At 41.3% G+C, this 23,165-nt stretch overlaps 1 protein-coding gene across 1 annotated transcript in view; it reads right to left on the minus strand.

The window, feature by feature from the left end:
• Positions 1-2,710: 2,710 nt before the first annotated feature.
• GADL1 (glutamate decarboxylase like 1) overlaps positions 2,711-23,165 on the minus strand; it is a 110,949-nt gene continuing 90,494 nt past the window's right edge. The window contains exon 15 of the mRNA XM_077302646.1: positions 2,711-4,248. Coding sequence (XP_077158761.1) covers positions 4,075-4,248 — 174 coding nt within the window. The 3' untranslated portion in view covers positions 2,711-4,074. The remainder of the gene's footprint in view (positions 4,249-23,165) is intronic.

A 23,165-nucleotide genomic window follows, 5' to 3' on the forward strand; every position in this document is an offset into this window, starting at 1 on the left:
GCATTTCAGTTTGTTTTTCAATAAAAATCATTTTCATTTATTTCAAACTGGTTTCTGTGCAAGTTTCTGAGGCAAAATCCCTGGTGTACCCAGGTGGAGATTCCATAGCTACCCAAGCGAAGTCTCCTAGAATGTGCTAATTCTCCCATCTAAATTCAGGAGAACATTCTAATTTGGTTAACAATACAGTTTAGTGTTATTTCATTAACTCTATTATTGTGTAAGTTACTTTACCCCCCCTGAATTTTAATGGCATTCCTGCGTAGATATTTTGCAGTTATAGAATTAGCATAAAAGGTTATTATTTGAAGCAAAAGCATATAATTTTGTAAAACATTCATTTAATTTAAAAATGGTAAGGAAAGCCCTTTCCATTGTTATTCCCCCCCAAAATTTACAACACATTTGCCAACCCGGAGTAGTTTGTACGTGCATCCAACCTGCAATTAGAATGCTTAATCATGAAATAGCAAATACGTCCAATTAGATTATTCATGCAACTACAATGTTTCAGATTTTAGTAATAATATTTCTCATAAGGTGCTGGCCCATCTGCAGCTGCATATACAATGGAAAATGGATAAATGCTAGCAGCTTTAATAACCTGTAAGTATTGTTCTAATATTAAGTGATTAAATTCTTCCAGTACTATTGGGAAAAGCAGGAGAGCAAAGAGTCTGGGTGGTTTCAGCTATTGGATGGACATATAACTGTCTTATAGTGCTTCAAGAATCAAAATTGTATATAGCATAAACTATTAAGCAAACAACCAACGAGACTGAAAACTACTCAGTTCTTCTATTCTTCTGTTTCGTTTAATTCTTGGTTTAGAGCTGGAGCATCCATTCTTCAGTGTCTTATTAATTAACCCATAAACATAGATCGAAACTTGGCACAGAGATGAAGACAAAGCCCAAGCAGATATAGTCAACTTGTTTGAACAGTTTGTTAAGAGACATAGAGGTATTCGAAGAGCACACAGTTTCTTTCCCATTCAGTTCAACGGGGAGAACTGCTAAGGGATGAAGAATGCATTCTCTGTTGCAGTGAATGGGAAAATCAGCTTGCAAAGAACATCGGTGCTCCTGCATCTGAGGCACACTGTGACTTCAGCGGATTAGCATTCCAATAGCTTCAGTGACCAAACAGAACAGGAAAATCTCACTAACAGGGGCATTCACACCATCACACGTTCCTTCCATGAATTCTCAGTATTATAGTCCCATGTTATTTTGTGAAAATCAGTTCTAATCTAATTGCAAAATAATAGCTGGAATTTTTGATACCTTGCTTTTTATGACCCGAAGGAGTTTGAAAATAACTTACAATACTGTATCCTTCCTTTCCCCACAACAGATACTCTGTGAGGTAAGTGGGGCTGAGAGAGCTCTGAGGAAATTGTGCCTGGCCCAAGGTCATCCAGCTGGCTGCATGTGAAGGAGGAGTGGGGAGTCAAACTTGGTTCTCCAGATGAAAGGCTGCTAGTCTTTAACCACTGCACCAAGCTGGCTTTCAAAAGGTAATATTAATTGCACAGGGGATACCTTTACCTTTACCTTTACAATTGAGCCATACCCTAGAACTCAATCACTTTTTCCCATGCCATGCTTCCTCCAAGTATGGGATGGGGAAGGGTGATTGATTTCCAGGATATGGTGTACATTTAGTGTACATGGCTCTCTGCTCCAGTTCACCCTCACAACAACTTCATGAAATAAAGTAGGCTGTGTGTGTGGCCAGGCTACCCAGTGTACTTTACAGCTAAGTGGCCATTTGACTCTGAAAGGTGACTCCTATAGGTGGCAGATCAACTACTTAGATTCAGTCATTTGGTAACAGAGGCGGGCTGTGGCTCCATGGCGGAGTATCTCCATTGCACGTAGGAGGTCCCAGGTTCAATCTCTGGCATCTCTAGTTTTAAAAGGTAGTAGGGAATAGGGAAGACCTTGCCCTGAGATTGTACCAGTTAGAATACTGACTTGGAGAGCCAAATGGTCTGGCTTGGTATAAGGTTGTGTTCGTGCTTACATATATTTTTGGTCACTAGGTGAGCTCAGCTGAACATTCACAGAACATTATTAGTAGGAGTGACTTGTTACAACATTGCTTTAAGTCTGGCTCAAATTCATGGCAGAAGTGAAATTCAGACTGTTGTATAAATCTCTCAGCTGTTTTGCTATTTCAGCTTTCAAGGAAAGCAAAGGCATGTTTATAAAGTATTTGAACTTTGCGAGTCCCTGGCCATAACATCCATCTGTGTACAGGATATCTGTTTTATTCCTCCTTTTAGAGGACCATCTAACGTTGTGATCATGGACGCTTTTTGGACAAGCCTTAGCAAGCAAAGGATTAATTGAGGTTTAACAGAATATCCCCATTGCTCATTTGCCCCCTTCGTTGCATGAACACTCTTTCTCCCTACAGCTCTATCTGCCACACTGGTGATGGTCACAAACTTACTGCACTTCAGAAGTGAGCTTTCTTCCTTGGGAAATGAAGGCAACAATGCAGTTTGAACTTCCACAATAACACAGTAGCTTTTTGCTTCTTTGAAAATGCCAAAATAGCTAGCTAAGAGTTAAAGCATGTTGATTTTTGGGTTTGTGTTGGATTTTGGAGGTAGGGACAATTCATAAACAGACTATTTTGCAAGCACAGGACAATGTGTTAGGCGAAAATTGCAGATTAAAAAAATTAAAAGTCTATTAGCTTAGTTGTTGCTCACTTTTTATTCCAATATTCAGCTAAAAACACACAGGTGTTCAGGCTTCAATGTGACACTACAGAAAAAGGACCCCTAGAACGTTGAGGCTGCTCTGTAATGGATATTAAATAATCCATAGGTAGAAGATAAAAAAATAGAAAGCTCTAAGATTACACCATGTCACAAATTTAACTTCAAATTTAGTGTACAGATAGAACAGGAGTTCCACTTACAGTAACGCAAGATCATGGACAACAAATTTGTTTTCTAAAACAGACCATAATGTCAAAAAATAACCAAGTTTGGGCCCAGTGTTATCTTAAGACCAATAAAGTGTAATTCTGCACGCACACGAATATTTATACCCAGAATTAAACTTTGTGGCCTTAAAGGTGCTACTGGACTCAAACTTTGTTCTGTTACTTCAGAGTAACATGGCTACCCACCTGAATCTATCTTCAGTAAAATAAAACAGGATAAATCCATGATGGGTCTTTCAGCTTCACAAAAATAGTTAGTTGCCTTATAAATTATGTCTCTATTTGAATATTATGAGCAAATATCAATTCATTACACACATTATTGTTACCATACCATTTCCTCCCAAAGATACATTCCGCTCCTGTGAAATTTGATAGTTTTTACAGATTTAGAAACACACCACTGGTTGAATAATTATAACAATCTTTAAACAGCCATACAGCATTAAAAAATACAACTCTATAAGAAATATATATAAATGTATATATATATACACACACACATATGTCTGTCATTTTTTATGCTTGAATATTTCTAAAATGCTTATGAAAACCTTGCTTATGCATTAACAATATAGATTTAATGTGAAAAGTCAATCATAAATTATATTTTTCAAAAAATCAAAAAAACATATCAATCATTTGCAAGACATTATGGGTGTTTTTGGAGAAAAGTGTTTAGGCAAGGGAACACCCCAGTCCATCGACGGCTGTGCTGGTAGACCTCCATTGACCTTGAATTTCTATGTTTTAGCCTGCACCTCATTTTTAAAAAATTCTCACTAACCCAAACTCAGGCTTTTTATAGCAATTGAAACCCCACTGACTTCAAATAACTTATAACTTATTTTTTTTGTCATAGGTTAAAATTTGGCCCATCTTAACATCCGTTATCAACGTAATACCTGCCAGCACTGAACACAGAATATTTATTTCAAAACTTTCACTTCCTTGCTACCCCTTTCCACAAAAAATGGTTTCATACTGTGGTTTCCAGTTATTTAAGTACTGAACTATAGGTTCCATGGTCTAGTACCATTATCCATCATGCATTCTTAAGCTGTAAACTCTATACACACACAAGTAGTCCCTTGGGTTGTGGAATACTAGCTACAAGTCTTGGCCAAGTAAGTGTATCTCGTCGAGCAGGAAGTCCATATCTTCACGGCTCACCTGGGGGCTGATAATGACCTGGCGGAAGAAGTTTACTTTGCCACAATGAGGTTGGTATCCCAGCATCATGCTCCCTTTCTTCATCATTCTCTCTTTAATGATGGGTGCAACCTGAAATGTTGGGGGAGAACACACATTTAGAAGGATAACATGGTGCATACAGCAGAGTTAGGAAGACTGAGAATCATGAACAAATTTTCATTCTCAAACAGAAGGGAAAAACACAGCATAACAAATCTTGCATATGCTTGTTTTATGGGAATCTCACTGAGATTTTGTAAATACTGATATGCATCCAGGCAGTTTATCACTCAGTCTCATTTCCTTTTCCTCAGGATAGCCCTCATCCCAACTGGATTTGTCCTTGCAAGTCTCATGATCCCCAGCATAATCTTTTTGGTTCTGAAAGGGGGAACACTCCCTCTTCTTTTCACTAATGGAAAAGTTGGTTAGATCCAACCAAATGTATTAAGTTTCTTAGCATTGGATCCTATGACTCCTTTTCACAATAACTTTGTCCAGTTGAAAGAAGTCTTCCAAGTTCTCCAACTCTTCTTTCCAACAGATAAAGACCTAGAATCATAGAATCATAGAGTTGGAAGGGGCCATACAGGCCATCTAGTCCAACCCCCTGCTCAACGCAGGATCAGCTCAAAGCATCCTAAAGCATCCAAGAAAAGTGTGTATCCAACCTTTGCTTGAAGACTGCCAGTGAGGGGGAGCTCACCACCTCCTTAGGCAGCCTATTCCACTGCTGAACTACTCTGACTGTGAAAAGCACAATCCTCTTTCTTGAAGGAAAATTTAGCAGAAGAAGCCCATAGAATCCAACTTAAAGGATCATGTAATTCAACTATGAGACCACAATCCAGCACCCAATGAATTCCTTTCTACTGTTTTCACATGCAGAATTCTCTACCACCAATCCCTGCATTGGCCTCAATCCCACATATGGACACCTTCACGCACCGGAGGGCTGCATCTTTCAAACAGAGCATAGGCTAGATCTTGCCTAATTTACTAAGCAACGTTAAAGCCTATAATGAGTGCATTGTAAAATTCTGATGCTTTATTAGTAGCAACATAGAAAATCAATACAACAGGAGCGCCATAATTAACATGTACACCTTTAGTGAGCCAGCAAAATTGCTGGGTTCTTTTGAACTCCACTTCTTTTTACTCTACAGTTGCATTGTCATTTAGTAAGAATGAAACATTGCAATGAGCAATACATCAACATCAAGATAGGGATCTATATTTTTCTGGTACACTGCTTATTTTGTAATTGGATTTGCGTGGGTGTGTTTTATTAGCTAATGTACTGAGCAGAGAAGCATCGCATAAATATTGGGTGAAAAGAATCACTTTAAAAAGTAAAAACTACAAGAGTTAGATTCTATTCTCTGATATCATCCATCTTCAAAACCAGCAGTGCTACTTTAGATTTTGGTATGAGACAATGAAAACCAATATCTAATGTTCTATCTGACCACCACCACCACCCCTCCCCAGTTAACATTATTAAAACAAGTGTAAGTTTTATCACTAGTCGTGTGGGACACAGTGGGCAACTAATGTTTCTTGTTGGCTCATGCCCTGGGGTCAACAAAAGTAGGTTTTTGCGAAAACCATGTGCTACAACTTCCTCGCTCCCTGGCATGCTTAGATATCTCAGGATTTCTGTTTCCGTAGAGTTTCCACATTCATTTTCTCAATGGTTTTAAAAATGGTTTAAAAATGTTATTTCATCCAAGTCAGCTCTTAGAGTCAAACAAAGCAAGACAAAAATCACAGATGTTCATTATTAATGCAATTTTCAGTTGCGTGGTCCTAATTTACACGGGGCTGGTGCACAGAAAAGGAGAGGAGGTTTAACCCAACTACCCAAATAGGTTTTGATCATCAAAATCAAATCCTCTCATACCATTGTTAGCCTTTGAAAAGAGATAGACACCAGTCCTTTGTCTTTAATGGGTTAACAATGTGGGGACCCCACTTTCAATTAACCATATTGTTGGAATCAAAGATGTAGAGTCATAGAGTTGGAAGGGACCTCCAGGGTCATCTAGTGCTTCCTTCTAAGTATGTTTTTCTCTGAGGTGGGGCCACAGACAGCTGAAACTGCTCTTCAGAAATTACAGGAGAGATCCAATCACACATCTCATCTGAGAGCGACTCTATGCAGAGCCATCCTAAGCAGAGTTGCGCCCTTCTAAGCCCACTGACAGAGGGACGAATAGCATTTGTTCTTGGTTTATTTCTTCCCTAAATAATGTCTCCAGGTTTTAATCCAGGCTGCATTTCAGCACTCTTGTCAGTGCTGGAATTAGACTTGAAAGAAACCAGGCAGTAAAAGATTAGACTGTTTCTGAGAATCTATACATTTCTTTCACCATGGCATAACCACATCCAGACTTCAGTAACTGCCATGAGAGGTGCAGTGCTACAAATCTGCCAACACAAACCATTCTGCCATGAAGCACTAAAAACCATGAAAAAGCTGCTAGACGCTGCATGCAGGGAGATCTCTACCACTGCCCAAGGCACAGCGAATAGGCAAGCAAAAACCCTTGTTCCTCTCATTCTTAAAAATTACACTGTCTGCGATCCAAGGTTACTTCCTTCCCATGTGCTCCATGAAAATACACACTTAGGATCCATTATACAACACTCTTGAAATCGCAGCACGGAAATTCATCCCTGAGTGGCAGCCAGAAGGTCTTCGTGGACTGGAGTAACAAGTACAAACACTTGCAACAGAGCCTCCGAAAACACAGGTTTCTCTCAACTTGCTCTGGGCTGTTTCTTGGAAATGAGCAAACATACCACCGACTTGGATTTTGCACTCGTTTACTGGGTCTTAAAAGGCCAATGGCAGACTCAGCCATAGAAGCTGCTCAAGAAAGACGATGCAGTCTACTTTTACTGAACGGCAGTATTTCTCTCTCGCAAACATTTGCAAGATACATTTCACTTGATAAAGCCCCTGCAGTTAATTTCAGACATAAACGTCATAAAATTACTCGAGACATCATCCAATCTATCACACGGTAGTTCTTTTCCACTCTGCCTCATTGTTTTAGCATAAGATGAGCACACATTCATGGGCTTAATCCATTTTGGATTCAAAAAGTTGGCGTATTTTCACTTTCATCTGCCTCCGCTCATTCCTGCTTGCCATTGCAATAGAAGTCTAACTTTTTATTTAGCGTTTTACTGCAAGCTGACAGACTCCAAATATTAATTAAAGATCACAACGTAACACAAGCATGAATGCATGCCAATTCGGAATGAATGAGCAACCAGAATTTTCTCTTGAATTCTAATGCCAGGGCGGGGGTGGGAGAGGAAAAGTATTACTAGTTATAAAACGGGTGTTAAAGAGATCTTAGGAAATATTAGGGACATTTCTTAATGAAGGGGGGGTGATAATTAGAATGTTTTATTTCTTATTGGATTTCGACCCCGCCCTACACCCTACCTATTTTAAAGCCTTCAAGATGAGGCAGCTGTGTTCTTACTCCATGCAAAACATACCTGCCTTTAAAACAAAACTCCACATGCAAATCTACATGCATGGTCCCCAATCCAGGTAAAGCCTCACTGCAGCAAACACTGCTATCCATCAACTGCAATAAAAGGGAGAGAACTGGAGGGAGGAGAGAAAGCCTAGATCACCTCATGCTTCCTACCTCCCCACTGTCATAGGAATATAAGCAGTTGCCTTAAAGTGAGCCAAACCATTGCCCTATTAAGGTCAAAATTGCTGACTCTGGCCAGCAGTGGCTTTAGGTTTTCAGGTACACGTCTGGCACATTACCCAATCTTTTTAAACTGGAGATGCTGGGGAATTAACCTGGAAACATTTGTTAGCAAAACATATATTCTCCACAGATACACAGCTCTGGCTCTTCTTCTCTAGCAAATCCATCCTTTATAACCCCCCCCCCCACTCCTTTTCTTGCCTTTGAATTTCCCCAATTTTTCATCCCAGTCCTGCAATTTGTTCTGGTGTGGCTGGTGTGAGAGTGCTCATACATGCATGATGCTTCCCCACCAATTTACTCTTCATTTCAATGAGGTTTTCTCATTGGCCTCAGTTCTAAAACTTACTCCGAGCCCCAAAACAGACCATCGTGTCATGTTTATAGATTGGGTTACATTTCAAAGGGAAGCATGCAAGCTAGTTCGATCATCACAACTATGTGCAAGCACTATATTTGCTTGCATTGTGAAATTGGTTGCAGATGAATGCAAGGGCCATTTTCTGCTTTGGTGGTAATTAAAAGCTAATCCAGATCACCACTCAGCTGTCGCCACGACTTGAGCAAATGAAAGACCGCATGTTGGCACTCCCAATTGCAGCAGCTTTGGTCCGTTTGCCAAAGCAGTCTGTAAAAACCCAAACATGTTTTGCTTTTGTCTAGAATTTGTTCTGGGCCCGCATCCCTAAACCACCAATAAATTATCGCGGTGCATGACTGCACCAGAGTTTCCCTTGTGCCATATCGTACAACAAAACAGAGAGATAAATGCATTTGTCAAAATAATTGCAACCACTTCCACATTCCTCACAGCGGCTGGATATTATTAACAGGAAAAAAGATATCCCTGTATTTGCTTGGGCTTCCCCCCACTGGTCCCTCGGCTACGAACGTGACGTCCAATCAGACTAGCTCTTCTTGGAAGACCATGCTCTGCAGATCTGCGGCCCTGAAATGAATGTCATCCCTAACAGGCTGCCTATTTATGCAGTCATCACAATGCAATCTGGCATGCATCTTATTTTACAATAAGCATAAACAAACACTGCCTCTAAAAAGAAACATTACAATTGCTACGGATCAACTCTCAATTTGTCTATTAAGGACAGGCAGTGCCCATTAATCATAACATGCACGCGGATGTGTAGCCTTGACAGAACATAAAATTTCCCATTGAATATGCTGTGCAATTATTTGATGACAATTTCTATTCTACCCTATCCATGAGGCTGGGAGTAGGTAAGAACAGTCTGAAAAAAACCCGAGCAAAACTTTATAAGGGCTTGTAAAATGGCACTGTTTTGGCAGGTTTTATGCTGAGATGCATTTAAATTGCTTGGATTGTGTGTGTGTGGGGGGGGGGGGGAAGGTTGGTTGTTGAAGGAAATCGTATTGTGTTATTATTTTAATTGCCATGTAATTGCAATGTAAAAAGCCATTGCTTTTATGATTTTGTCATTCATTAGATTATCCCTTGTGAATTGCCTAAATAAACGGCAGCTTTTAAAAATAAAGAAATATTATCCAATTTTATTTGATTTTTTAAAATCCTTATCCTGACCTTCATCCCTGGAATCGGCAGTGTGTGTTTACATGGAGCCCTCCCCCCCCTCCCATTTGATTCCACATCAATCAAAGCTGTTATACAAATATAGCAATATCATCCACGTAGTAAAAGAAGAAACACAGCATACATTCAAAGTTCTATAACTTCGATGTCTATTTTTAAAATAGGACTAGGTAGTTCTTTCACTGACCTGGGTAGCTCTGGCTAGCCCAATATCATCAGATCTCAGAAGCTAAATAGAAGCCATGGCTAATATTGGAGGGGACATCTCTGAGGAATACCAGGGTCATGATGTGGAGGCAGGCAATGGCAAACCACCTTTGAACATCTCTTGCCTTGAACATCCTCTAGGGTGGCCAGAAGTCAGCTGTCACTGGGTACCACTCCCCCCCCCCCCAGATATTCATTACAGAGCAATATGTTAAAATATCCTTTCGTGAAAGGTATTTTGCCACAGCTGTGTAATTTTTTCCTCTGCAGAGTGAAACGAAAGAGCAGCATGCCATTTATAAAGTTTGTTTTAACATCCTTTTGTCGCTTATATGCACCAGGAGAAGCTTTTGTTCTTTTCCTAGGGGAACAAAAATCACAGTAGAACTTAGAAATGTACATTCAATGGGAAATGATACATTATTTGATGACTCGCTATTTTAAAAAAACCGACATGTAGAAAAATAAACGCCCCTTGAGACATTTGGGATGTTTTCCTACTATTCGTAAAGATTATTGCCATTGCCAGAGCCAGCATCTGGCAAAGAGTAAATGGATCGCATTCTCCAGATTTGTATTACCGCAGGGATTAAAGAGTCACAACAATGCTTTCGTTCTTCTGCTTTAGGTAGAGACAAAGGGAAGCATTAGTGCTTAAGCAAATATCAAAGGCAATGTATATAGTTTAGCATGAAATGATTGCTGTGTTCTTCATAAAAATTGCAGGATACTCAAAGCCAAGTTAAAGAATCAGTGAATAAATCTCCATTTTGACTCATTAGTAAAAGGGAAATGAGCCTATTTCAAGTAAAATGTGCAAAAATTAGATTTTTGGATACAATGTATGTGAAGATGTATGGGGCTCAGCAGCCCCAGCTTGCTGAACACTCTCTCATCAAGAAAGAGTGCAATGGCTGACATAGCACTGTGCTCCCTCCTGGGTCTCTGAGCTACTCTTGTCCCCATGTGGAAGGCCGCTCTTATCTGTCCCAGGCACTCTGGCTACAATGCTGCCACCAGCATCAGCTGCTGGATTGCCACTGCTCCATTCAACCCAGGGGAAGAGGCCAGACCGCTTCTGTCTCAAAGGGCTTGACTGACCCACTTGACTTCACTCGGCCACCACCCCAGGGCTCAAAGAAGGGCAAAGGGCCCCCTGCCTTCCCTTGACAGGCATGGTGAGGGTGAGCCAGCCAGACAAAGCAGAGGTCTGGGGGGGCACAGAGTTTCCTTGTCCCAAGACATTCCTGGTGGTAGCACAAAAATTCTCCACACATAAGAGCAATTCATGCTGAACTGCTTTCTCCTATTTCTCCTCAGTCTTCTCCTGTGAGGGAAATAGTGCTCAATATGGCAAAAACGTATCACAACAAGGGGGATGGGAATGGTGTCCTAGGATCACTATGGTGGTCGTCAATAAACACCTAGTTTCTTTAAATGAAAAAAAACTATTCTGAGCCAGATGAATTGCATCCAAGGGTACTAAAAGAATTTGCAGATGTTATCTCTGAACTTCTGTCCATTATTTTTGACACTTCTTGGAGAATAGGTGTGATGCCAGATGATTGGAGGCAGACAAATGTTGTCCCCATCTTCAAGAAAGGGGAAAAGGAGGATCTGGGTAACTATTGACCGATCAGCTTGACATCTGTAGTTGGCAACATTTTGAAACAAATCATCAAACAATCAGTCCTTGAGCAGCTGGAACACAGAGCTGTGCTTTCTAAGACTCAACACAGGTTTCACAAGAACAGGTCATGTCAAACCAACCTTGTCTCTTCTTTTGAGAAAGTGATTACCTTGCTGGATAAGGGGAATGCTGTGGACATAGTTTATCTGGATTTCAGTAAAGCGTTTGATAAGGTTCTTGTTGACAAGTTGGTATAATGTAGTATGGATCCTAATTCTGTCAGTTGGATTGATAACTGGTTGACAGATCATACCCAAAGGGTACTTGTTAATGGTTCAGCATCCTCTTGGAGAAGAGTGACAAGTGGAGTGCCCCAAGGATCTGTCCTGGGGCCTGTGTTGTTCAACATCATTATAAACGATTTTGATGAGGGATTAGAGGGGGTAATTATTAAATTTGCAGATAATACTAAACTGGGAGGGGTAGAAAATACAACAGAAGACAGAATCAGAATATAGAATGATCTTGAGATGCTTGAGAAGTGGGTTAAATTGAATAAAATGAAGTTCAATAGGGACAAATGTAAAGTTTTGCATTTAGGTAGGAAAAACCAGGTCCACCAATATAGGATGGGGGAGACTAGTCTTCTCAGTGGTATGTGCAAAAAGGATCTAGGAATCTTAGAAGACCATACATTGAACATGAGTCAGCAGTGTGACTTGGTGGCTAAAAAGGCAAATGGGATTTTGAGCTGTATCAAATGAAGTATTGTGCCCAGATCACGGGAGGTGATGGTACTGCTTTACTCCAGTGGTCCCCAACCTTTTTATCACCGGAGACCACTCAACGCTTGACAATTTTACTGAGGCCCACTGCCCTAACGTTCTCTGACTCTACTCGCTTTGGTAATGTTTAAACATCCCTTCAAAATAAGATACAGACACGCCAAAACAATGAACATAAGGAACATTTTATTTTCACTTTTTAACTCATGACAATGACAAATCAATGGGAACTCTGAGCTTGTTTCTCTGCAACGAGATAGTCCCATGTGTGCCTGCTGGATCGTGGATGAAGTAAAGGGCCGGGGGGGGGGGGGGGAGAAAGCATCCTTCATGGCCCACCTCCAGTTAGTTGACGGACCACATGTGGTCCGCAGCCCACAGGCTGGGGATCGCTACTTTACTCTATCTGGTTCGGCCTCACTTGGAGTAAAGTATTCAGTTTTGGGCACCACAGTTGAAGAGGGATGTAGATGAACTGGAGTATGTCCAGAGGAGGGCAACAAAGATGGTGAGGGGTTTGGAGACCAAGATGAATGAGGAAAGGTTGGGGGAGCTTGGTCTGTTTAGCCTGGAGAGGAGACGACTGAGAGGAGGTTTGATAATCATTTTTAATTATTTTAAAGGGCGCCATATAAAGGATGAAGCACAGTTTCCTCTCTTGCCCTGGAGGGACAGACCAGAACCAATGATAGGAAATTAATTTAAAAGAAATTCCGCATAAACATCCAGAAGACGTTCCTGACAGTTAGAGCAGTTTCTCAGTGGAACAGGCATCCTTGGGAGGTGGTGCATTCCCCATCTCTGGAAATTTTTAAACAGAGGCTGGATCTGACAGAGAGGTTGATTCTGTGAAGGTTTCAAAGGGGTGACATGTTACAGTGGATGAACGATATGGATGTGAGTGTCCTGCATAGTGCAGGGGGTTGGACTAGATGAGCCAGGAGGTCCCTTCCAACTCTATTCTATGATTCTATGTGTGTAGTGTATACAGGAGATCATACAACAAGCCTATGTCAGATTCCTAATTCCACTTATAATGGTTTTAGGAGGGTCCCTGGATCACTTATGAGGATAATTCTGATATATTGTTTTCACATGTAGGTTTTCAATCTGTTAAAACTATATTAAGGTAAAGGTAAAGGTATCCCCTGTGCAAGCACTGGGTCATGTCTGACCCTTGGGGTAATGCCCTCTAGTGTTTTCATGGCAGACTCAATATGGGGTGGTTTGCCAGTGCCTTCCCCAGTCATTACCATTTACCCCCCAGCAAGCTGGGTACTCATTTTACCAACCTCAGAAGGATGGAAGACTGAGTTAACTTTGAGCTGGCTGCTGGGATTGAACTACCAGCTTCATGGGCAGAGATTTCAGACTGCATGTCTGCTGCCTTACCACTCTGTGCCACAAGAGGCTCTATAGCTATATTACCAATAAACAATTTTATTAAATGTAGATATATGGTTCTCATTAAATATTTTACAACTATTTCTATAAAAAATTTACAATTAATGCTGCCCTAAAAATATAAGAGTGATATTGTTTGTTATGTGTGAACATCCTAATCCAAATATTATAATTAAAAACTGAGAAAGCAATGAGGGCTTGCCGTTGATTGATTCTTAAAATTTTAAGCAGAATTAAATATTTACCATGCCGTACATTAACTTACAGATTTGAATCCTAATGTAGAAGGACAGTTTTTATTTTACTGCTCTCAGCAAATGACTAGGAAGGTGAAAAGTAGAAAACAGAAAGACCAGTATGGATGTTGGCATGAACATTTTGATTTGAACAATGCTATCACTGGGACAAAGCAAAGAGATGCCGTGATATTCAGAGTGCAAGTTTTTGAGTTATGGGTATTGTTTTACGTATAGAATCACTTTATAGAAAAATTCAAATCATATATACAAAACAAATTGCAACCTAAGAATATATACTAGCACACAGCTGTAGCCCAGGCACACTCAATCTCTTCAGATCTTGGGAGTTAAGCAGGGCAAACTTGGACTAGTATTTGGACAGGAGACCTCCAAGGAACACTAGGATCATGGGATAGAGGCATGCAATGGCTAACCACCTTCCAAATGCCTCTTGCCTGGCTGCCAGATAATCCTATGATCCTAAAATCTCACAGCTATACTACATACATGCCATACAATAAATAATAATGCACCCAGATGCTATATTCCATTCTACTAATAATTCCATTCTACTACTTAGAAACTAATATGCGAACACAATTTGCAGACTAATTGCTGTTTAATGTTTCCCTGCACAGATATAGCTGTTGAATTAGCATTTTTGAAATTTTGCTATACAAAGGCAACTCCGAAGTGTTTCTCCAGCTGTACTTTAAGTTTGTTCAGCACAACAGATGTCAATGTCCAGGCAACAGCATGATCTTCCTAAAACAGGTGGCAATAACTTCTGTTGGTCAACTCTACCTCTTTAGAGGGGTCACCACTGTCAAATCTGATCTACCCACACCTGGGCATTACTGTTTTCAACACCATACTTGTTCTTTCCTTTAATCCAATAAAAGCTCTAAGACACATTAATTGAGCACCGAATAGTTCTTGAAAATAATTTATTACCCAATAAACAAAAGGAGCCTCTTGTGGCGCAGAGTGGTAAGACAGCCGTCTGAAAGCTTTGCCCATAAGGCTGGGAGTTCAATCCCAGCAGCTGGCTCAAGGTTGACTCAGCCTTCCATCCTTCCGAGGTCGGTAAAATGAGTACCCAGCTTGCTGGGGGGTAAACGGTAATGACTGGGGAAGGCACTGGCAAACCACCCCGTATTGAGTCTGCCATGAAAACGCTAGAGGGCGTCACCCCAAGGGTCAGACATGACTCGGTGCTTGCACAGGGGATACCTTTACCTTTACCTTTACCTTAAACAAAAGGAGTAAAAAAACTTTTTTTGCTGCAACCGCTAGGATTTTGGGGGAGTCCAGTTCTGTACTTGTTCTGCTAAGTTATTTGAAAGTGTAACAGGTTAATCTACCTCACAGGGCTTTTGTGACCATAACATGGAGAAAGGAAGAACTATATGCACAGTTCCAAAGTCCTTGGAACAAAAGTAAAACAAGTAAAAAGTAAAATTCCATAGGGGGAGGCTCCAACCTACACCATGTTCCCAAATGGTTCCATCTGTACATGACCCATTTGAGCTTATGCAACTGAAAGTATAGATCCTGTGATGTCTGCTTAGTTCACTGCAATGCATAGAAGAGACGCCATTAAAATGATATTAAACATCCCACTAAACTTATTAGTGGAACAGTAAATGGAGTTAGTGAGGTGCAGACTATAGAATCAATCTCTTGTAAATTTAAGAACAAATTATTCATGATATTGGTATCAATGCTACTGGTGTGGACCTTTGCTAGCAAGAATTCTTTATGTCACTACCAACCCTTTTTGGTTATTTACTGTGTACAGTACAATCATTTGACAAATCTAACGGCTGGAAGATTGAAAGATTGGGCACGTAATTAGTAGCTACGCTCTAAAGGTGACAATTGATTTTTCAGACAAGCAAAAGGAAAAGAAGTTGGACAACTGAACTCTACGGAAAGATTCCCCGGTAGAGGTTCAGATCCCAATTAAAAGAAGGTCATTTATAAGATTTATTGACCAGATATCCTCCAGGTCAATATTTATTCAAAGAGCTATAAATTAATGTGTTTGGCTGTGTAACAGATGTGAATCCTTCTAGTATTTAATAAGTCAATTAATGCTAATTAAGTTTGGTGCACATGTGAGCCATGTGCCAATATTCATTACCAGAACACTGAGCATAATTACTGTACTTTTAATAATTAAATCTAATAATATTCAATGAATTTTAAAAACTTAGTAGAATGCATTTTATCACAATTTCTGCAATTTATTTACTATAATGCATACAATACGCTTTCCTTAAACTCCTCCAATTTATATGTCTGCTATTAATCAATTTTTTTAAAAATTAATTTTTAATTTTAATTTCTATTACTACGATAGTGAGTTCCTAACCCAACCCAATCCAAAATGTGGAAAACACAACATATTGGTAGTCCAAAGTACCCTCTGTCAGATATTTACCAATTTATAAAAGTAGATTTGGACAAATGTTTGCCACTTAATGACTGCAACACTTTAAAAAGGGGGAAAGAAATGTATGAATATGAAAACTACCCGTGATGGTGACTTGCATGGATGAAAGAGCCATTATTAACTTAATGCTGTTGACAAAGTTGAATATCATCTTGGACAAAAGGCCTGGTTTGTTGTCAGAGGAGGTATTTTCAGCTCACTTGCTCCTCACCTCCTCTCCATGAGTTGCTCAATAGCAAAAGGATTCTGCCTGAAAGTTTAATGTGTGATAATAACCCAGAGATGATTTGCTGTCTTCTGATAAATGAGGGTCAGTGAAGCTGACACACTTCAGTTTGTGGTCTGCCACCAGTTGGTCTGCCACCAGCACAAATGTACAAGCTATTTGAGGTAAAGCATCATTATTGCTTTTGTAAAACTCACAGGGCTCATTTTGACAACTTTGCATGCATTCATATAAGCAATGGCAAGTTTCTAAGATGATGCCAAGAAATAGCTCACACTCTTAAGTTTCTGCTTCTTTCCCAGGCTGTTTTGACCTGCTTGACCAGCCTAAGGAAACCTTTTAATATTTTTATGTACTGAATTGTATAGAGATAAGTCACTTAGAGGAACCTAAATACTAAAGGTACCTATTTTAATAAATACAGTGAAACAGCTTCTTGCTCCTTGGACATGAATAATTAGGCAGAACAGTATCCAGAAGATTATCTTGCTAAATTCCAGGGATAATCACTTTTTTCTCACCTAGGGGACTCTCCAATGAAGAAGTAGTGTCCACAGTACAACAATGAATTACTTAATGTGCAAATATAATAATACTGCTTGAAAGAGGCAAACAGAGAGACAATTATGGAGAAATTCCCCAATCCTATAGCAACGCTCTGGTGTTTGAAATTTGATGGTTAAAGGAATTGTGGGGCCTCTCCTACTAGGCTGATGGTATAACAACATTATTCTCTTACTGATCTTAGGATCAGGCCCTGCCACACTGCAATACTGACTCAAAGTCCCTTTCCACATAACTATGCATGCTGAGAACCATGTTTGCTTACTTATTTACTTCCTGGAAAATGTATATCCTGCCAGAGAATATAAACAATGCATATCTGAAGTGACATGCAGCACACACATAACACATTTCCTTTGATTCAGAAGTGCTTTATACATAGGAAATGTGCCATATTTTATGGTTTTCAGTCCAAAGCAGCCCCTTTAATGCATGCAAAGTTTACATTTCCAGCAGGGAAAACATTTCACTTTCTCTAACAGATTGTCTAGCTGTTTATCTCAATGTTGCTTTCTTCAGATTCCTTTGCAAACTACGAACACTTTTAGCACACTGACTATCCCTTGTTAATGCTATTGTCTGAGCATTTATTTTGCTCAAAAAGCATTTGAAATATCAAGAAGAATGTTCCAAAACCATTATGAGCTCTTATAAAAACATTTTTTAAAAAAATACCCTAAAACCTTGTTTTTTCTTTCTTTGAATCAGCTCCTTCACAACTGTTTTAATACAAATTTCCCCTCCTCCTGGGCTAGGTTTCTACATAAAATACAAAGCAGGAACTGTATGTAGCTGAAGAACGGTCCCAATATCCCACCCCACCCTTTCCTGGACCACCAATACTTGATCCATCTGCTTGTACCATGTTCTCAAGCCCTATTTCCCCTGTCTTCCTCTGTTCTCTGTCAGTTCTCCATTTGTGTGCTTCTCGTGATCTATGATGCATTTGCAGGAGGTCTTACATTTGGGGTCTCACGATGCTGCTACAACCGGTACTAACATCTCCATCCAGATTTTGCAAAACCTTCATCTTCCTAACATCTTCAAACACTGGGTTGATCAGGGTAAAACTACAAACCAAACTGTCCAGAAGTGGCGCACAATTGCAAAGTTAGAGTTGGGCCACACAGCTATAGATTAGAATTCTGTCATTCGTCAAATCCTGTTGCAGAGCGATGAGCCATTTTATGGCTGGCTTCTAACAATCAAGAGAGAAACATTTCCAGTAAGCCACAAAAACAAATAACAGAATAATTGTAGTAATGATTCAACCGTTCAGGATCACTCAAAACCTTCCCTGTCTACTTTAATCTCCAAATGGATACTGGGGGAGGGGAGGAGATTAATCTTTCTGGAAAGGAGTCTAAATGCTTGGCAAGGTAGCAAAGAGGAGGGGAGCAATAGCGTTTAGGTTGCTTTTGATCTCCATCTAGTGAGTGCATTCAAGAACTGCACATATGCTGGCAAGTCTCTTCATAACTGAACTACAAGAGGACCGATACGGCTTTTTAATATTTCCAAATGACCCCTATAAAGATGCCATGTTGTGACGGTTCAGCACGACAGACATTTTCAAATGTCAGATAAAACCGGACAGGCAAGATTTCTTGGGGTCATAAAGCTATCCTGAATATTTATAATAAAATCAGAGTCCAGTGGCACCTTTAAAGACAACAAAGATTTATTCAAGGCATGAGCTTTCGAGTGCAAGCTGTGCTTGCACTCGAAAGCTCACGCCTTGAATAAATCTTTGTTGGTCTTAAAGGTGCTACTGGACTCTGACTTTATTGTGCTACTTCAGATCAACACGGCGACCCATTTGAATAAACAAGAAGACCGATACAGCTTTTTAATGTTTCCGAATGACCCCTATAAAGACAGCATGTTGTGATGGTTCAGCACGATAGACATTTTCAAATGTGAGATACAACTGGACTGGCAAGATTTCTTGGGTTCATAAAGCTATCCTGGATTTGTACATCACTAGACATTTCTTTAAGAAAGCCATTTATAAAGCACACTGGGTGAATCAACATTTTGAAATGTGACTGCAGCTTATTGTAAGGGTGCAAGCTTCAGAGTGTTGCAAAACCCTTGCTAAAGCAAATGCACTGCATAGTTCCTCATTGGAGGAGATTCTTGACTGGTAGGAAAATCAGGGAGGGGGGAATGGGAGGCGACCGATCTTTCCCAAACTGGATTAAGGGCTTTCTTTGGGGATATTATTCCTGCTGTCGTTGGGGTGCGGGGAACCTTGTCAGCTTGTTTTCCTTACGGAAACCGAAAGAGGCACACCCATTTCTTCCTTAAAACTTAGAGCAGTCCCGCGATAAAGGTGCATTTTACAAGTACACAGCCTTTCCTCCTCAAAATTTGGTAATGCATGTTCCTTCTTGGTGGCAAAGGAAGGTGGCAAAACCTTCCAACTCTATGATTCTATGATTCAGGGGCATTCATCGAGGCTGCTGCCCCTTGTCTTCCTAAGGGCTCTGATCCATACAATTCACTTATTCTCTCTCAGCTTCACTCACCTCTTAGTGTTGCCAGGATAAAATGGGATGGGGATGTGAGAAGGCAAGGCATGCCGCAGTGAGCTCCTAGCAGAACAGTGTGACAAACCACTGATGAATTAAAAGTTTTTTAAAAAGATGTATATATGTATAAGACTTAATTGTTTCCAGCCATAGGCCATTACACTGCCAGCAATATCATTAAAAAGATGTTTCACATAAAAGCTGCAGGAACGTGCAAAACTCTCAATGACCAATTATGCACGGGACGGAAAGCTGCACTGGGGGTGGCAGCACAGAGGGGTTAATCCCTAACTGTGCATGACGCTAACACCATCCAGAGCACCACCCAGCCCTGGCCCAACCCAGCCCCTCGGATGGCCCGCAGTAAGTGAACACGGATACTTCTGCGTTGCATTTGATGCCATGGGCACCATCCGCAGGCATCATCCACGGCCCTGCTGGGCCACCCCTGTGCAGAGTGGAAGGGACACCAAATGCCCCTGTCAGTTTTGCACCCACGCTGGAGGGAGAGTGGCATGCTGCTCTCCTGCCAGGGTGCGGTGGGGCCCTCATGCCCTCAGCTCCCCCACACCACCGCACAACATGCTGGGCTCGCCAAGCCTCGCCAAGTTGGGAGTGTGAGCATGCTATGTCAGGGAAGTCCACGTGCACCAAGGGATTCCATCCCTTGTGTGTTCTTGGGAGGCGATGGGGCATGCCACCCCAACACAAGGACCTGGCAGCAGCCCGGAACACCCGCTGTCATGCATAATTGGTCAATAAGTACCTTAGAGGAAACTTCAAACACTGATCACTAAAATGGCTGTTAGCTGGCAGGCTCTTTGGGAGGGCCCTGATCAAACCAGGCTCCCCAGCAGACCCCAAGCCCATTCTGCAGAGAGAGTACTCTCCACAGGATCAGCGGTTTGCCAGGCTATGTGGGGAGTCAAGGCATTTAAATGGAGCTTGGTCCCTTAAGGTGCCTCTGAGACAGAAGTATTGGCTTCTCGGAATATTTTCTCAACACTGGTATGGTATTAGCTTGACAATTTTAATGAGGCACGGGGGGAGGTAGTCTTTTGCCGAGGGACGCCGCCACCTGAGCCCTTGCTCCACTTACTTTCCCACCGGTGCCCCTGACTTCCCGTCACCCACTGAGGGGTGCTGCCAGCAGCAGCTGCACAGTGCCATACTGAGGGGGAGCCCCAGCCATGGTGGCCGCTGGAGAGCACCAAAGGTGAGCCAGCGGCAGAGTGGCAGGGCAGTCCCCGAGGCAGCAGCCGGGGAGGAGGACAAGAAGGAGCCACGGCCCAGTACCGACTGATCCACGGACCGGTACTGGTCTCCTGACCGGGGGTTGGGGGCCACTGTTATGAGGATTCAGAAATATCAGGAAATACTGATATTTTTAGGATCTGATATACTCAAACCTGAAAAATACCAGGGAAGTGTTTTGCACAGTTCTAGCCCTGATTCAGCCCTGATTCTAGCCCCCCTTCAAGGATCGCTGCCTTGTTGTGGCAAGGGGGCTTGCGTAGTTCAGTGAAGCTATGAGCTATGCCGTGCAGGGCCACCCAAGACGGACAGGTCATAGCTGAGAGCTCTGACAAAAGGTGATCCACTGGAGAAGGAAATGGCAAACCACTCCAGTATCTTTGCCATGAAAACTCTATGGACAGTTCCAATAGGCATAACGATATGACGCTGGAAGATGAGCCCCTCAGGTCGGAAGGTGTCCAATATGCTACTGGGGATGAGCAGACGGCTAGTACGAGTAGCGCCAGAATGAATGAAGCGGCTGGGCCAAAGCCGAAAGGACGCTCAGTTGTGGAAGTAACTGGTGGCGAAAAGACAGTCCGATGCTGTAAAGATTTTTATTCCATAGGAACCTGGAACGTCAGATCCATGAATCAAGGCAAGCTGGACGTGGTCAAACAAGAAATGAGAAGACTGAACATCGACATTTTAGGAATCAGTGAACTAAAATGGACAGGAATGGGTGAATTTAATTCAGATGACCATCAGGTATACTACTGTGGACAAGAATCTCGCAGAAGAAATGGAGTAGCCTTCATAATCAATAAGAGAGCAGGAAACGCAGTCTTGGGATACAATCCCCAAAATGACAGAATGATCTCAGTTCGAATCCAAGACAAACCATTCAACATCACAGTGATCCAGGTCTATGCCCCAACCACTGCTGCTGAAGAGGATGAAGTTGATCAGTTCTATGAAGCCCTACAACACCTTCTAGAAGCAACGCCAAAAAATGATGTGCTTATCATCATGGGAGATTGGAATGCTAAAGTAGGAAGCCAAAAGATAACCGGGACAACTGGCAAGTTTGGCCTTGGAGTACAAAATGAAGCAGGGCACAGGCTGGTAGAATTTTGTCAAGAGAATACAATGGTCATAGCAAGCACTCTTTTCCAACAACCCAAGAGACGACTCTACACATGGACATCACCAGACGGTCAACACAGAAATCAGATTGACTATGTGCTCTGCAGCCAAAGATGGAAAAGTTCTATCCAGTCAATAAAAACAAGACCAGGAGCTGATTGTGGTTCAGATCATGAGCTTCTTGTTGCAAAATTTAGGCTTAAATTGAAGAAAATAGGGAAAAGCACTAGGCCACTCAGGTATGAACTAAATCATATCCCCGACGAATACACAGTAGAGGTGACAAATAGATTTAAGGAATTAGATCTGATAGACAGAGTGCCTGAAGAACTGTGGACGGAGGTTCGCAACATTGTACAAGAGGTAGCAACTAAAACCATCCCAAAGAAAAAGAAATGCAAGAAATCAAAATGGCTGTCTGAGGAAGCTTTACAAATAGCTAAGGAGAGAAGGGAAATGAAAGGCAAGGGAGAAAGAGAAAGATATACCCAATTGAATGCAGAATTCCAGAGAAAAGCTAGAAGAGATAAGAATGCCTTCTTAAATGAACAGTGCAAACAAATAGAAGAAAACAATAGAATGGGGAGGACCAGAGATCTTTTCAAGAAAATTGGAGATATGAAGAGAACGTTGCATGCAAAGTTGGGTATGATAAGGGACCAAAATGGTAGGGACCTCACAGAAGCAGAAGAGATTAAACAAAGGTGGCAAAATTATACAGAACAACTATACAAGAGCGAGCTTAACATCGCTGATGACCACAGTGGGGTAGTTACTGACCTGGAGCCAGACATCCTGGAATGTGAAGTCAAGTGGGCCTTAGGAAGTCTGAGCAACAATAAAGGTAGTGGTGGTGACAGCATTCCAGTTGAACTATTCAAAATCTTAAAGGACGATGCAGTAAAAGTGCTACACTCAATATGCCAGCAAATTTGGAAAACTCAACAATGGCCACAGGATTGGAAAAGGTCAGTTTACATTCCAATCCCAAAGAAGGGCAATGCCAAAGAATGTTCAAACTACCGCACCATTGCACTAATTTCTCATGCTAGCAAAGTTATGCTCAAAATCCTACAAGCTAGGCTCCAGCAATATGTGGACCGAGAACTTCCAGAAGTACAGGCAGGATTTCAAAGAGGCAGAGGAACTAGAGATCAAATTGCCAACATACGCTGGATCATGGAGAAAGCTAGGGAGTACCAGAAGAACGTCTACTTCTGCTTCATTGACTATGCTAAAGCCTTTGATTGTGTGGAGCACAACAA

This window comes from Paroedura picta, chromosome 11, assembly GCF_049243985.1.
Source record: "Paroedura picta isolate Pp20150507F chromosome 11, Ppicta_v3.0, whole genome shotgun sequence".
Classification (NCBI taxonomy): Eukaryota; Metazoa; Chordata; class Lepidosauria; order Squamata; family Gekkonidae; genus Paroedura; species Paroedura picta.